General features: G+C 57.4%; 1 protein-coding gene across 3 annotated transcripts in view; it reads right to left on the minus strand.

The window, feature by feature from the left end:
* Adgrb1 (adhesion G protein-coupled receptor B1) overlaps nucleotides 1–14,445 on the minus strand; it is a 60,823-nt gene that overhangs the window by 22,346 nt on the left and 24,032 nt on the right. For all 3 annotated transcript variants that reach the window (XM_059247109.1, XM_059247108.1, XM_059247107.1), the window contains exon 17: nucleotides 3,584–3,725. In XM_059247109.1, the coding sequence (XP_059103092.1) occupies nucleotides 3,584–3,725 (142 nt within the window). The remainder of the gene's footprint in view (nucleotides 1–3,583; nucleotides 3,726–14,445) is intronic.

Raw genomic sequence — 14,445 nt, forward strand, 5'->3', positions numbered from 1 at the left:
TTACCCCTCGCCACTAACACATACTAAGTCTTGATCCCAGTCATATTTCCACTCTGCTTCTTGACCTGGGGCACATTCTGAGTACCGATACCAGCTAAACACTGAGCCTTGATCCTTGTCACAGGCTGAGCTTGGGCCACGGTCACATATTGAGTCCTGACCCTGGTTACAAGTTGAGCTCTGACCATGGATACACACACTAAGCCCCGATTCCGGTCACAGGCTGAGCCACAATCCTAGCCACACACACATATCCCTGACCCTGGCTACACTTTGAACCCTACTCACACACTGAGCCCTGATCCTGGTCATGCTCTGAACCCCATTCCTACTCATACTCTGAGTGTAAACCTGGTTACACCCTCATACCTGACCCCACTGCACCTGGGCCCTGACCCTACTCACACACCTGCCCTCATTGTGGTCACAGGCTGATCCCTGATCCTGGTGACAGACTGAGTCTCTGAGCTAGGTCACACGCTGATACCAATCCTGGTTACTTACACACAGGACTGTGGCCTGGTCCCCTAAGCCCGAGGCATGTCCCAGAAGCAACGGCATCAACGGCTGGCCTCACATTCTGTTTACTATGGCCGGGCTGTGTGGGGCACCATAAACACACCGCCTGGTCCATCCACAAAGCTCAGGCAGGTGGTGCATCCCACTCACAGGTGTGACTCAGAGCGGTTACTCACCTCCCGCAGCCGCATCCCAGCAGCATCTGCGCCCACACCCTGGCTCAGGGCCAGCTCCCAGCTCCCAGGTCTGTCTCCCTCATAGCATGCCTCGACCAGTTTGCGACCCCAGCTTTGGGTGCCACACACTCCACCTCAGGCCCTTTAGACAAGAGTCCCCTGAGCGACTGTGTCTCAGGTTCCTTGTCTCCGTCTATGCTTCCAATTCGCTGGTCCAGCCCCGTCGGCCAGGGAGAGGACCACCTGACTCTCTCTCTGCAGCTACCTAACTCAGCCCAGGCCACCTCTCTGTAGCTGGCTAGGCTGACCTTTGCTTGTTCCTACCAGGGTCCCATGTCTCCACTGCTGGTCTCCGCCCTGTCCTCCCTGTCTTTCCTTCCATTGGCATGAAGCTGAGTCCTCCCTCTCACCCTGTCTCTCCTATCCTGGGTCCCGTGCCTCTGTCATATCCTCCATATCCCTGGCATCTCTATGCCTTTCTCACCTAATGGGACGGCTGTCACCTCCTACCCCAAGCTAGGCTAGTGAACTCCCGTGTACCCCCTCAGGACCTCACTCCAAACCTCCTCTTTACATGCTCCTAGATGCTGCCTTCGGGGAAGGAGGCTCCTGCCTGCTTCTCTCCAGCCCCCCTTCCCCCAGCCTCCTCGCCTCCTGAGTGGTTACTTTGCCATATGAACACATGCCCCAGCCCTGGAGGGCATCAGCAGGGCTGCCTAAGCCCCCAGCCCTGGGCACTCCAAATGTCAGCAGGGGCCAAGCAAGCCAGCTAGAGAGCAGGAGAACCTTGACAGGAGTACTCCTCTCTGAAATTCTGGCTCCTTTTCACTTAGCATCTTAAGTGGGGTCTCAACCCTAGGGCAGCCAGTATGGGTCAGTTGGGAAGGAAAAAAAAGACCAAGAGGGGTTTTAGTAGGAGGTAAGCAGAAGCCACACCCACAGTGCCCCCCCCCCAAGTCCCCTCCTCAAACCCCACACTGAACCAATGCAAGCTGCCTCTGGTGGAGTCGGGCAGTCAGGCAGGTCCGATCCTATCCCATCACACGAGTGAGGGACAGGGCCCCAGAAGGTACCACCTGGCTCTGAACTCAGCTTCTACTGCCTTATCTGGACTACAGAGACAGCGAGCTCTGAAACGACCCCCTGCAGAGACACTGTTTGGTGACCACTAACCCGATACTAGAAGCCCCTGGGGGCATCCATGGATGCCTGCCACACAAAGCAGAGCTGGGGCAGTCCATCTGCCCCTCCCCCTAGGGGTGGCCTCATTCTCCCTACCCCAGGCACATGTCATGGTCAGCTATACCTGCACGGGGGGTGGGGGGACCCACATCCAAACATTCGGCTCGCTCCCAGCATCAGGAGCACCACACCAGCTATGGCTGCTCCAGGGGTCCAGCTCACAACAACGGTGCTCTTCCCTAAGGGCAAACGGCCCCCTCCCTTTCACAAGGGAGACTGAGACTCTTAACAGGCAGAAGGCCAGCCCAGGATCATGTTGTGCGTAAGGAGCAAGCACACCTCTCCAGTCTACAACTCTGACCTCCCATAGCCTGACCCTGGGCTAGGAGAAAGGAAGTGGGGGCATGTCCTTTATCATTCTCCCTGTTCTGGTTCTGATTCCATGCCCTAAGGCACAGCAGCATAGGAGACTAGGCTGGACCGATGTTGCCCGGGCCAACCTCTAGGAACCCTAGAATGGCCATCTACATAGATGCTACCTCTCGCAGGGAGTTCGCAGGGTGGCGCCAGCCACTGCCCTCGCCTTGCCCACAGACCTGCCAACACAGGCAGTCCCATTGAAGGAACTGCCCAGTTGGAGGGCACACGGGGCCAGTACCAAGAGCCCAGACTCACCCTAGGACCTGGAGCTGGCCCTTCTTGGCCTCAGATTCCATGACTGCCAAAAAGGAGTTTGGTAGTAACGAATGAGGTCCCTCTGGTTCTGATCCCCCCCTCCCATTGAGACCCCAGCTGTTACGCTGTGCCTTCCTTACTTTCCAGAGAATGATGAGGGGTGGAAGGGGGCAAGCATTCTGAGGTCCTGAGCTTCATCTACATGGAGTTTGGACTCTGAGAGGGCCAAGATCTGTCTGCCCACATCCAGGACAGCCAAGTCCTCTCTCCAGAGTCCTCCATTCCAGCCCAGAGGCCCCTTCCACAAGAGGGCTGGGCTGGGGGCCAGAGCTCAGACCCTGGCTCTTTCTCTTCTTGAGCCAGCCTGGCCCAGGGACCGTGCAGCTCCAGCCCTTACCCCCACTGTCCTGGCCTTCTCGGGGCTGGAGGACAGGAAAGCCCACCAGTCTAGAGGGCTCAGCCAGCACCCAGGGCCCGAGGCAGCAAGCTGGCCTGAGATGCTGTCACCATAGAAACCAGCAGCCCCCACAAGAATCACAGGAACAAAAAAGGAGGCCCCTGAGACCATGGGGCCTGTCTAGGGACTTGGGCCAGGCCCAGCAGCCTCAGCCACCCCCAGAACCCTGCCTGGGGACACAGCCACCTCCGCAGCCCAGGCTCCACTGGGGCGGGGGCAGGCAGAAGCGCTGTGTGAGAAGGAGCGCCTCTTCCCCTTGTTCTCTGGCAAGCCAAGCGAAGGGGTCCACAGGCCCGCCTCCCAGCCCCAGTTCGGAGGTCTCCAAGGCCCCAGGCCTCCAAGGAGAGTGGAGACAGGACCCACTTGGCAGTCACTTCCTGGGGGTCTCTAACTCCACACTGCCGCCCACCAGGCTCCCACTCACCCTCTCCAAGACTTCAACCGGCCACCGTGGCTGCCTGGCGCTGGGACCCCTGGGGGGGGGGCCGGGCCCTGCGCCTGCCTTCCGCCCGCCCGCCCCGCACGCACGCACATCCCCGCCCGCGCCCCTTGCCCCCCGCCGCCCGGGTCTCACCGCGTCGGCGCTGAGCTGGGCTAAGATGGCGAAGGTGGAGAGCCGGTCACACAGGCAGCGCGTCCGGAGGGCGTCGAGGGGCACCGTGCGGCAGCCGCGCCAAGACCAGGGCCCGAGCTGCGGGGGGGCGGAGGAGGAGGGTCTGCGGGCGGCGGGACGGGAGACAGCGTCAGCGGCGGCGCGCGGGCCCCGCGCCCTCCCGGCCCGGCCCGGCCCGCACCTGCGCCCGCCGCGCGCCCGCCCCGCCACCGGGACCCGCCGCCCCGGCGCCCATGGCCGCGCTCTGCACCGCCTGCCGCGCGCTGGAGACGCGGAGCGCGGCCCGCGGGAGCGCGGCCCGCGGGAGCGGCGGGAGGGAGGCGGGAGCTGGCCCGGGGCCCGGCCGCCCCGCCCGCCAGCCTGCCCGGCTGCGAGACCGCGCGAGCCCGAGGCCCTGGCGCGGGGGCGCGCGAGGGGCCGCCCCGGAGCACCCCAGCCCCACAGCCCAGGGCTCTTCGGAGCCGGTGACCTTGGGACGGCTCCATCCCGCGCGGCAGCCTCCTCCAGGCCAGGCCGCCAGGGTGTCTGCCGCTCCAATCCCGGACTAGCGCAGCTCTCCCTGCAGGGAGCCGGCCCGCCGCTGGAAACTTCCCTCTGCGCGCTGACCCTGGCCCCTCCTGCTGCCTCCAGGCCTCCACTGGCCCCATTTCAGTAAAGCAAAGTGCTAGCTCTGTTCTGGGCGCGTCAGGATCTGAAGGGTTCCGGCAGATACCCACTCCTCCCCTTTCTGCCGCCACTGAGCTACATCCCCTGGGGCCTACTTGCCAGAAACTCTGACCAGAAAGTTGCTAGCTTCCATCCTTCACCCCCTGGCCCTGAGGCTGAGCTTGCCCTGCAGGAAGTGCCAGGAGGCACCTTTCGGGGACCCAGTTCTGCTCCTGTCCCAGAAGCACCCCAGGATTCGAGCTTACAAGAGTTCTAGGTGGGAGTGGTCTTTTGAAACACTTGAAGGGCTTGAAAGGATTCACCCCTTCCCAGTCCAAGGCTTTGGGAGGCCAGCCAGAGGTCCTCTCTGCACCCAGGAAGCTTTCAGGCTGTAGCGTCCATTCCCAGCTTGGACGATGGCCTGAGGCCTCTTCCAGGCCACATCCACAGTGCCAATGGAGACTGTAAAGTCCGCAGACAAGAATGGGCCTGCCTGTCTACACTGTAGGTGGGTTTTCTTTCTCTATCTGGCTTCTTTCCTGATGGATTGGAGAGCCGCCCTGTGCACAGCCCTGACCAACACCACAGAGCCCTGACCCATGCACATGCATGCTAAGAACCGAAAGACTAGCCAGATACCTGGGTTCCAGCCAGCTGCTTCCTAATTGCAGGAGCACAGTAACTTTCATCCCCTTGCCTCAGTTTCTTTGTCTCTAAAGAGGGAAAGGACCCCAACCCAGCATGGGGCTGCACAACTCAATGCCTGGCTGAAATGCATGGAGATAGCCACAGCAGCTCCAGCCCTCCTTTAATTCCAGGTGACTCCTTACTTCCTTTCCTTTCTTCTCAGCAACCCTGTGAGTCAGGTCCAGGGAGACAGGACACTTAGCATCTGCATCTCCCTTGGTGTCCCTCTGCCCCTCAGAAAGAATTACTCCAGAGAAGCCTGATTTAGGTCAGGGGCTAGCCCAGGAGCGTCCTTGTTGCTCTGAGCTGTGGGAACCTCCCCCCCCCCCCCCAATGCTTGTTAGCTCACTCTGAGGTGCAGTGCAAAGTTGAGCGACTGGGTCCCTGGCCTATGGATGCTAGCCTTTGAGGCCCAGGTTCTACCCAAGGGCTCTCTTCCCGCAGAAAGAGAAAGATTACAAAGCAGAAATGGGCCAAAGGAAGGTCCTTCTCTTGCAGGACCTCTGTTCTCAAAAAAGCCTTTGAGCCCTGAGACCCTGTCCCGGCAGAACTTTGCAGGTCCCCAAAGGGCAGCCACAGTACCAACTCCAAGAACCAAGACTACTATTCAGGTAACCTTTCCCCAAGCCTGCCACCCAGCATACCTGGCACTACACCCCCCTGATTATAAATAGCCCAGGGCACATTTTCCCCCACTAAAGAAGACTACAGAGAAGGAGCTAAGATACAAAGGGGACAGGAAAGGGAATGTGGGTTCCCCAGAAAGACCCCTGCTCTGAACGGTACCCCAGATTCTGTGCTAGCTACAGAGGTTTCTAAAATCACACTTGTGCTCCAGACATGCCTCTGGCTATCTCCCTCCATGCCCACTCCAGGTCAGGAGCCATGGAGTCCTGGCTGACTGTACCCTCCCTCAAGGCTGGGGTGGAAGAGGGACAGTCTCATGCCACAAACCACAGATTAGACACAGACTAACAAATGTCATCAGCATGCACACATTCCAAGAAAACCCTGTGTGCTGGGTCTGCATGCCACCACTGGCCTGTCCATGTTGGCCACATGGCTGCTATCTAGAACAGGACATAGAGCTCTCAGCTATCCTACCTGCCTGATGGTTGCTGAGAAGGCTTCAGGGGACAGTACCCTGAGGCAGGGTAAAGGGAGCTGGGCTGGCAGCCTGGCAGTTTCCCAGAAGCCCAAGTCGGGTCCACAGGGCGCCAGGCGACAGCTGCTGGTCACCACCTGGGAGACCGCCAGCCTGAGAACCAGTGTTGCCCAGGACCTCTGCTGTGGCATCAATTAGCTTAGCCACCCAGGGGCAGAGGGGGAGCGGCTGCCGCCTTACCCAGCGGAGGGTCACCAGGGCCAGACTCTCCAGTCCCAGGCTGTGGAGAGCAGAGAAGGCACCTGTGTGGGCCCAGAGAACCAGCCAGCCAGCCAGCCAGCCAGCCAGCCAGCCAGGGCAGAGCTAGCCTCTGTAAGCTGCCCAGACTGCCATACGGGCCCGCCTCTGCCTGCCCACCCCTCCAGTCAAGTGCCACGTGTGTTAGGAGTATCGTGGGCACCCCACGTGCAGCCCAGGGACAGGTCCTCTCTTCACCTCCCTCCCCAGCTTCCGCTCTGCTCTGAGGCGCCTGTGTGTTTCATCTTCCATTCTCTGCCACAGCCTCAGGTCAGCTTTGTAGACACTAAAGAGAAGCTGTGAGGGTGCAGCTGACCACACAGCAAGATGGCAGCGGGGCCTAGATTCCAGCTCGTCTCTACTGCTGCCCCCAGCCGTCCCCATCTGAACCCTGGCTGAATGCAGATCTGATCCGGCCCTTTCAGCAACCTAGAATCCTGACTGGCCCTAAGCCAGGAGGAGAGCTCAGTTCGAGACGCCATGGAGTCGTCCTCGAAGCCCTGGACCTCAGCATTTCAGCACAAGCGTGGAGGTTACCCTAGCGGGTGGACACTCACGTGGACCTTTGACACCCCACCTGTTGAAGGTGGAGGAAAAGCTCTCAGCCTCCCTTCCATAGTATTTTAGCAACCATCTTATACCCAGGTCCTGATTCCCAACATCTGGACGTTCTTCCCCAAGCCTGACTGAAAACCATCCTTCTGCAGGGCTGTCTGTTCTCCACTGCAGCACACACAGGCATCCCTTGCTTGCTTGCTCGATTGCTGCTCCCACCTCTCCTCTGAGCCTCAGAAATGTGATCTGGGCCAGCTAGCCAGGTCCCTATCCTGGACCACAACTTAGGGATCTGGGTTAGTCATACCTGCCCCCATGTCCCGGCAACAGGTCCAGGACTAGAGATGGAGCTAGGTCAATGGTACCTTCCTCAACACTGAGTAGCAAGGGTCTGGGGTCATAACAAGGAACCCTTTCCTGAGTAAGTGGAGGCCTGCACCTCTCAGACAGGGCCCAGGGAAGGGCCTCTGCTCCCAGGGGCCCAGGATGGATCTGGACACTGTCCACCTCTCTACCTACCACTAATGACCTTTCTCTGTATGGAAATTATATTTAGCTTCTGCCCAGATGCCCAATGATATACATGTCAGCACACATGTGGAGACAATTCTCTGTCCCATCACTCCACTTTTGATGATCCTCTGGCCTAATTCAACTTCCTCTACCCCAAGCACAGGTCCTGACAGGTCACAGTCATCCCCTGCCTTGCAGACACATATGTAAGAGGGTACCCAGTACAGACCTTAGGCAAGTAAGGCAGGAAGGATCAAAGCTCTGAGGATACCACTCACATATTCCGTCCATGGGAAATGTGTCCACTCCCCTATCCCTGCCTGCACTCTTTGTAGTTCACCTGCGCCAGCAGCCTCTGTCAAGGTGGTTGCCTCCTGTTGGCCTGGGCCCCCATGGGAACCTGCTGGGATCCACCTGGCTCCTGCATCCCAGCTCAGCCTCAGCTCTGCTCTCCACCTGCCACCCCACACCATTCATCCAAAGAACTTCCCAGGCCCCTCCTCACTCAAATCCAAGGCCATACTGCTCCTCACAGTCCTGCAGGACCACTGGGGACTGGCCCCAATCTTCTAGACCACAACCACACTTTGGCCAAGAACCTTAGCTCCATGTAGCTCTCCCTAAACCTGGGCGCAGTCACAACTCCTAATGTGCTTCCAAGACAGTGTGTCCCCCTGCCCCAGCACCTTCATTCAGCTCCAAGAGCAGGGTCACAACCCTATCCCCAGGTCTCAGGGACGGTGGTCCAAGAAAGGCATTGACCAGCAACTGACCAGCAACCCTCTATAGGAACCTCCAGTTGTGCCCAAAAGAGGTGGACCCAAGAAGTTTGGAAGAGCCCAAGGGGACAGGCCTGCTGCTGACCACACACTCAGCTTCTGGTCCTGTTCTGGTACCTGCCAGCCCAGCCCAGCCCTAGGAGGGAGAAGTGAACAGAGAATCCTGACCCTACCCTACTCAGGGCTCTGCTGACTGCTAGGCAGTGGGTATTCGGTCACCTGTGCTTGTTCAGAGAATGACAGAGCCTGCAGGGCCTGTGTGTTCGAGGAACACGAGGGGACAGTATGCAGAGAGTGCACGGAGCCCACCTCCCACCCACTGAGCAGGGGCCCTCACTGCATCGTGATGCCTCCCGCCAGCCCACGAGCAGGTGCTATTATAGGACTCTGCCTGTCGGGGTCCCCTTGGATCTGATGGGCTAATTCACACCCCAGTATGAATGACTCATAGGGTATCCACCCACGCGGTATAAAACAGCCAGGAGTGGGCACAGCGCACCCCAGTGGGGGATCTTCTGTTCTGGGCAGGGGTGGGACTTGAAGCCTCTGCATTTGAGGGCTTCTCTATACTGTGCCTTGGAGATCGTTCCTGAGCCAGCCCCGACCTGCACCCCAGAAATCAACTCCCTGATCCATTTCCACCCCAGGTGTCTCCTATTTAGTCACACTTTCTCCATCAGGGGTGCCCAGTTCCCTGCCCGTTCCCCCACAGACTTCTCCCTCCATGTTGAGATGGATGCTGCTGCCTCGAATGCCCAAGCTCTCAGCCTGCTCTTCCTGTGAGGGCCAGACCACTGTGTCCAGACCTCTGGGCCACTCCACCCTGCTAGGTTGGCACCCCTCCTGGCTTATTTCTGAGACTCTAGGTTTCTGAGATCCCAACCCCTGTGGTCTGGTGCCCTTAACTACGAAGCTGGCACCACCTGAGCCCCTCTTTGTACCTCAGGTCTTGCGGGGCCTTTGAGACGTCTCCTGTTCCCACCACCCAGACACTGATCTCTTCTTCTCTCCCATCTGGCGCCAGACACTCTGTACTGGGGCTTCTGGTCTCAGACTCTCCCCCTCTGTGCCTCATGGCTCCTCTCAGGTTACCCAGGCAGGGCACATAGGTCATGGTTGGTTGTGGGACAGAGTGGGGAACCTGTGGACAATGGACGCTGGCTCCACGGCCTGGCAAAAATGACCTGGCCTGGGGAACAGGGTCCAGCTGATTATGCCTGGCTCAGGAAGGTGTTTGATACCTGCCCTAAACTCCTGCCCCTCTCCTAGGCTCCTGCCTAATAAGCTCCCACAGACACATCCATCTGGCCTGTCACCCCACCACCACCAACAACAACCAGTCAAGAGGCCACTGCCAAGACTCCACAGCACTCACGCTCTAGCATTTGATGCCTGCTGAGCCAGACCCTTGCTGAGCACTGGGCACTCCTGGTACTCCCCCTAGCTCAAGATGATGTATACCTCACGCCCACCCTAGCCTCATCTCCAAGACATCTTCCTAGACTTCCATGTTAAGCCTTCCTCTCTTACTTGCCCTATCATACCTATCATTTGGTTACTGTGGCCTGACTCATGACCTGTGCCATAGGGGAAGGGAGATGATACCCACAAGGAGTCTGTAAATCTTTCCAGAGCCAGCCTCCTCTCATAAGACCTATGCCCACAACCTTCACCCTCAGAATCACCACCAAGACAACAAACCAAGGCCAATAGCACCTGCAGTCAGTAAGTACCACTAGCCACCATCCCTACCCCAGCATACTTCTACTACCTCTACCACCACTTACACGTCACCAAAATCATCTCCACAGCTACCATAATATTACCACTGCCATGCCACCACTACCACTTCCATGGCCACTGCCACCATCCCTGCCACCTCCATAGGTGCCATATCATCAACATCATCATCATCATCATCATCATCATCACCATCATGGCCACCACACCACCACTGAACCACCGACATCCCCTCCATGGTCATCACATCTCTGATACCACCTCCATACCCACCACCTCATCACCACCACCACCACCACCACACCTTCATAACCACGGCCAGAACATGACACCACAGCCACAGCCACTGCTGCATCACCAACAATACTACTTCCATGGCCACTACCATGTTGCTGATGCCCCCTCTGAGGCCACCATCATGTAGCAACCGTCACCACCCTGGGCAGCCCCACATTGCCGACACCACTTCTACAACTACCACCATGTCTCTGACATTGGCAACACCATCACCACGGCCATCATCACCCCACCCTCACCAACAGAAGCACCATGACCTCTCATGATGTTGGCAACACACCCCTCCATACCACCATCACTCCCACCCACAGCAACACCATCATGAATGATGGTGCAACACTCACCACCACCACCAGCAGCCTCAGTTTCACCAGCGGCAGCATCACAGACCACAGAGCCGTCACCACCACCACCACCCTGTCATCAGGCCCTCTCTCACCACCCCATTCCCCACCGTTCCCGCTCAGTGCAAAATGACTCCAGCAGCGCTCTTCAGTCCTCCTCACCACAGACATTACACAATCCTCCTCCCTCACCACCACCACATCCCCAGGCCAGTGCCAGCATCAGCTACACCAGCACTGACATCATCGCCATGTCTACCAATGCAGTCAGCCGTGTGTATCACTGATGCTAAGACCGTTGGCACCAGCCAAAGCTCCATAGCAGGGCAGCGCCACCTTGCCCAATGTGTCCTCCTTCATAGGGACCAGTGACCACCTGCTTGCCATGGGCATGTTACTGTCCTGCCAGCAACATCGGCCTGTCTCCAGGATGGACACTGTCCCCAGAATTCAGCAGTCTTCTTCAGCTTGTCACACCGGTGGACCCTCTCTCGGGAGCCTCAATGTGCTCCCTGACAGGCCAGGGCGGTAAGAGCAGACAGCCAGCTAACCTGCCCTATTGCCTTTGCCCCTACGACCTTCCTTCCTGCACCTCACTGCTCACCTGATCCAGCAGACCTGGTTACTCCATCATCCCACCACTTCCAGGCAAGGGCCAGGAGCAGGTTCCCACATCACTCAGGCCTTCCAGCTAACTGGAAAATCCTTCCCCTGTGTCTGCCTTTCCACATGCCCTGCAATCTGAGGACAGGACCCACACCAATTCTACCTCTGCTAGGTCATTTCTGAGGCCAGAGAGCCTAGTCTGCACATCTAAAAAGAGGTATGGGGATTACAGAAAGGGACCCCCAGGCCTGGGCAGCCACTTCCCTGCCAAGTATGTTCTCTGTCCTACTCTGTCCCTATACCTCCCTCTCCTTGGACCACTCACTGCAACCCCGGTTGCACTCTGCTGGGTCTCTGTACACCCTGTGCTGTGGCCTTGGGTTCCCACACCCTCCTGCCGAGGTGCGCTTCAGCTATCATGGAGTGCTGTGAGGTGGCATGCATCTATGTGGCTTACTGTTTTCCTCTGGGATGACATCCTGACATTCAGCACATTGTCAACCACGACAATGGCCCATTTCACAGAGGTAGAAACCAAGGCTCAACATGATGGAAGCTTGCCCATGTAACCAGGGGGGTCAGACAAAGACCTGTGTACGGGTACAGGCCAGGGGTCACTTGTAGGGGGTCACTTAGGAGCCCACATGCCCCCACTGGTTCAGCCTGGGGAGTGGATGGGGGACACTGCAAACAAGAGCCCAGAATCCTGGGCAAGGTGGGAACCTGCAGAGTAAAGGGTTCCCTGGAGCGGCAAAGGGGGGTGGCAAAGCCGCTACGTTCTGCTCCAACTCAAACCCTCCACCCACTCGGCAGCCCCTGCTTAGCCATGTTAAAAGGGAAGAAACTGTAGGCTGAGCATCAGGTTTTCTCTGTGAGCCAGGGCTACATAGAGAAACCCTGTCTCAAAAAAGCAACCAAACAAACAAACAAACAAAAAGAAGGGTCAGACCCTTAAAAAGATACGCTTTTGGCAGAGTGTCCAGAAAGCGTTCCTGAAGTTAGTCCTGGGTTCACTGGGAACCTTCCAGCCTTGGGTTAGGCTCCTTGGCTGCAAACCTGGCTCACAAAGGACAGTGCAGCAGGAAGCTCTTTGAGGGACATGAGTGGACCTCGTGGGGCTTGGCCGTCCACCCAGGAAAGGATCTAGTTGGAAAGGAACACTTTGCGGAGAGGGATAGCCTAACAATGCCTGAGGTCAGAGCTCTGGCCGTCCTGCACTTGGGGAGACAGAGCTCAGTTGCTACGACCCCCCCATCATTGTGGCAACCTGCCCACCTTCTAGAGTAGCCAGAAGAAGCGGGCCCTTGTGCTCTCTTGCCCACTTCCTATGACACTGGTCCCTTCCTCAGGCACCTGTTTGTCCTCTGGATCCCATTCTCCATTCAGTCATTCACGCTGTACCCTGCAGTCCATACCCCATTCCACCCTACTTCTGAACTGCTTACCTTGTTCAGTGCCCAGCATTGCCGATCATGACCTACTTACTCAACCATCTAGCCCTGCTTCCCACTGCCTGTTCCCACTCACAAATAATTCCTCATCCTAACAGGTGGCAGAAGACTCCGGGAAAACACATATGACTGTCACTGTCCTCCTCAGGGGAGACACACAAAACTAGGGCTCTGTGGGGATGCAGCATGGGTAGTCTATTGTAGCAAGGGTTGCTCCCTTCCTCCCCACTTCTTACCCCAGGCCCTCACAGCCATTGACCACGCTTCTATAGGGGCTTAAAGAGACTAAGCTCTTGAATCCTGTTTCCAACTTAGAGTTCAAGACACAGATCCAGGGACATGGGTGACAGACATTGCATTGAAGGACTAGGGTCACATCAGAGGCTCTGAACAAATGTTTAAGGAGCCCAGACAGACATCTCCAATGTGGACACCGCCAGAGTCTGTGCAGGTCTGTGGGGTTCCTGGAGGAAAGTCAGGAAGAGAGGTTACACTGTAGAAGGAAGCCTCTGGCTTGTTCCCTACGTGAATGCGTCACGCTATCAACTGTCCCACATGACTGGAAGAGAGGGTGATCCTCTAAGCACGTGGCATTCATGGAATGAGTGTGAGCCAACTCAATGGTCCAACAGAGACAGGAAGCAGGGCTCAGCCCAGGGCCAAGATCAGGGTTCAGTGTGTGATGAGGGTCAGCATCCAGTGTGTGACCATGGTCAGAGCTCAGTGTATGATAAGGATCAGGGCTCAGAGTGTACCCAGGGCGAGGTCTCAGTGAGTGGTCAAGATCAGGATTCAGTGTACGATGAAGGTCAGTATTCAGTGTGTGAGCCAGATAAATGATCAATGTATGACCAGGATCAAGGCTCAGTTTATGTGCAGAATTAGGGCTGAACGTGTGACCAGGATCAGGGCTCCGTTTGCAATGAGAGTCAACATTTAGTGTCAGAGCAGAATCGGGGTTCAGTGTGTGACCAGGGTCCGAGCAAGCTTAACCTGTGACCGTGAGGAGCATTTGCCCAGAATTAGGACTCAACGTCCCAGTTAGAGTCAGGACTCAGGGTACAGCCAGTGTCTGGTCTCAGCCCACTTTTGGTTAGGGATCTGGGCCCTACCCTAGATTAGGATGGTTTGGTTATGGGTCACAATGAAAGTACAAAAAAGGTTACCCTTTATTGGGTGACAGTCACAGAAGGCTCTCCTCTCCCCCTAGTGGCCAGGCCATTCCTTGGTCCCTTAGGCCTGTTCTCAGCCAAGCACCAGCATGGGCCACACCAGGCAGGTCAGGGACACTGGTGGTTAGGCACTGGTGGGGGTGGGCCATTGCTCTGCCACTCATCCCGCTTTAGGCCAGTGGGAAAGCACTCACATTCACAAGTCACAGCAAAAGCCATGGCCACCAGTTGTGGCATGAAGAGCCACCCAACAGAGAGCAGAGGAGTGACCAGGGCATGGGGGACGTTACAAAAACCAGCCTGTCTACCATCCAGTCACCCTCCAGTCACCCTCCAGCCTCAGTTTAAGGGTTCTAGCTACTTGTTCTGAGCAGTGTCCTCAACAACCACTGGGCTTTTGGCTGGCTATAGCCTCTGGAGGCCTTGTAAACCAGTAATTGGGGGGTGGGCGGTGGTGTGTGATCCCAGGATAGACTTGTACCTCCGCTTAGGCACAGGCCACTCAGCTGAATAGGTATCATTCTGCTGTCCTGGGGCCTGACCTTCCACAGTCCAGTTCTCAAGGGCTGGGGTAGAGCGTGCCTAAGGTGACTGAGGTCAAGGTCACCGCCCACAGCTGTGAGAACAGGGCA

Source organism: Peromyscus eremicus, chromosome 20 (assembly GCF_949786415.1).
Source record: "Peromyscus eremicus chromosome 20, PerEre_H2_v1, whole genome shotgun sequence".
Taxonomy (NCBI): domain Eukaryota; kingdom Metazoa; phylum Chordata; class Mammalia; order Rodentia; family Cricetidae; genus Peromyscus; species Peromyscus eremicus.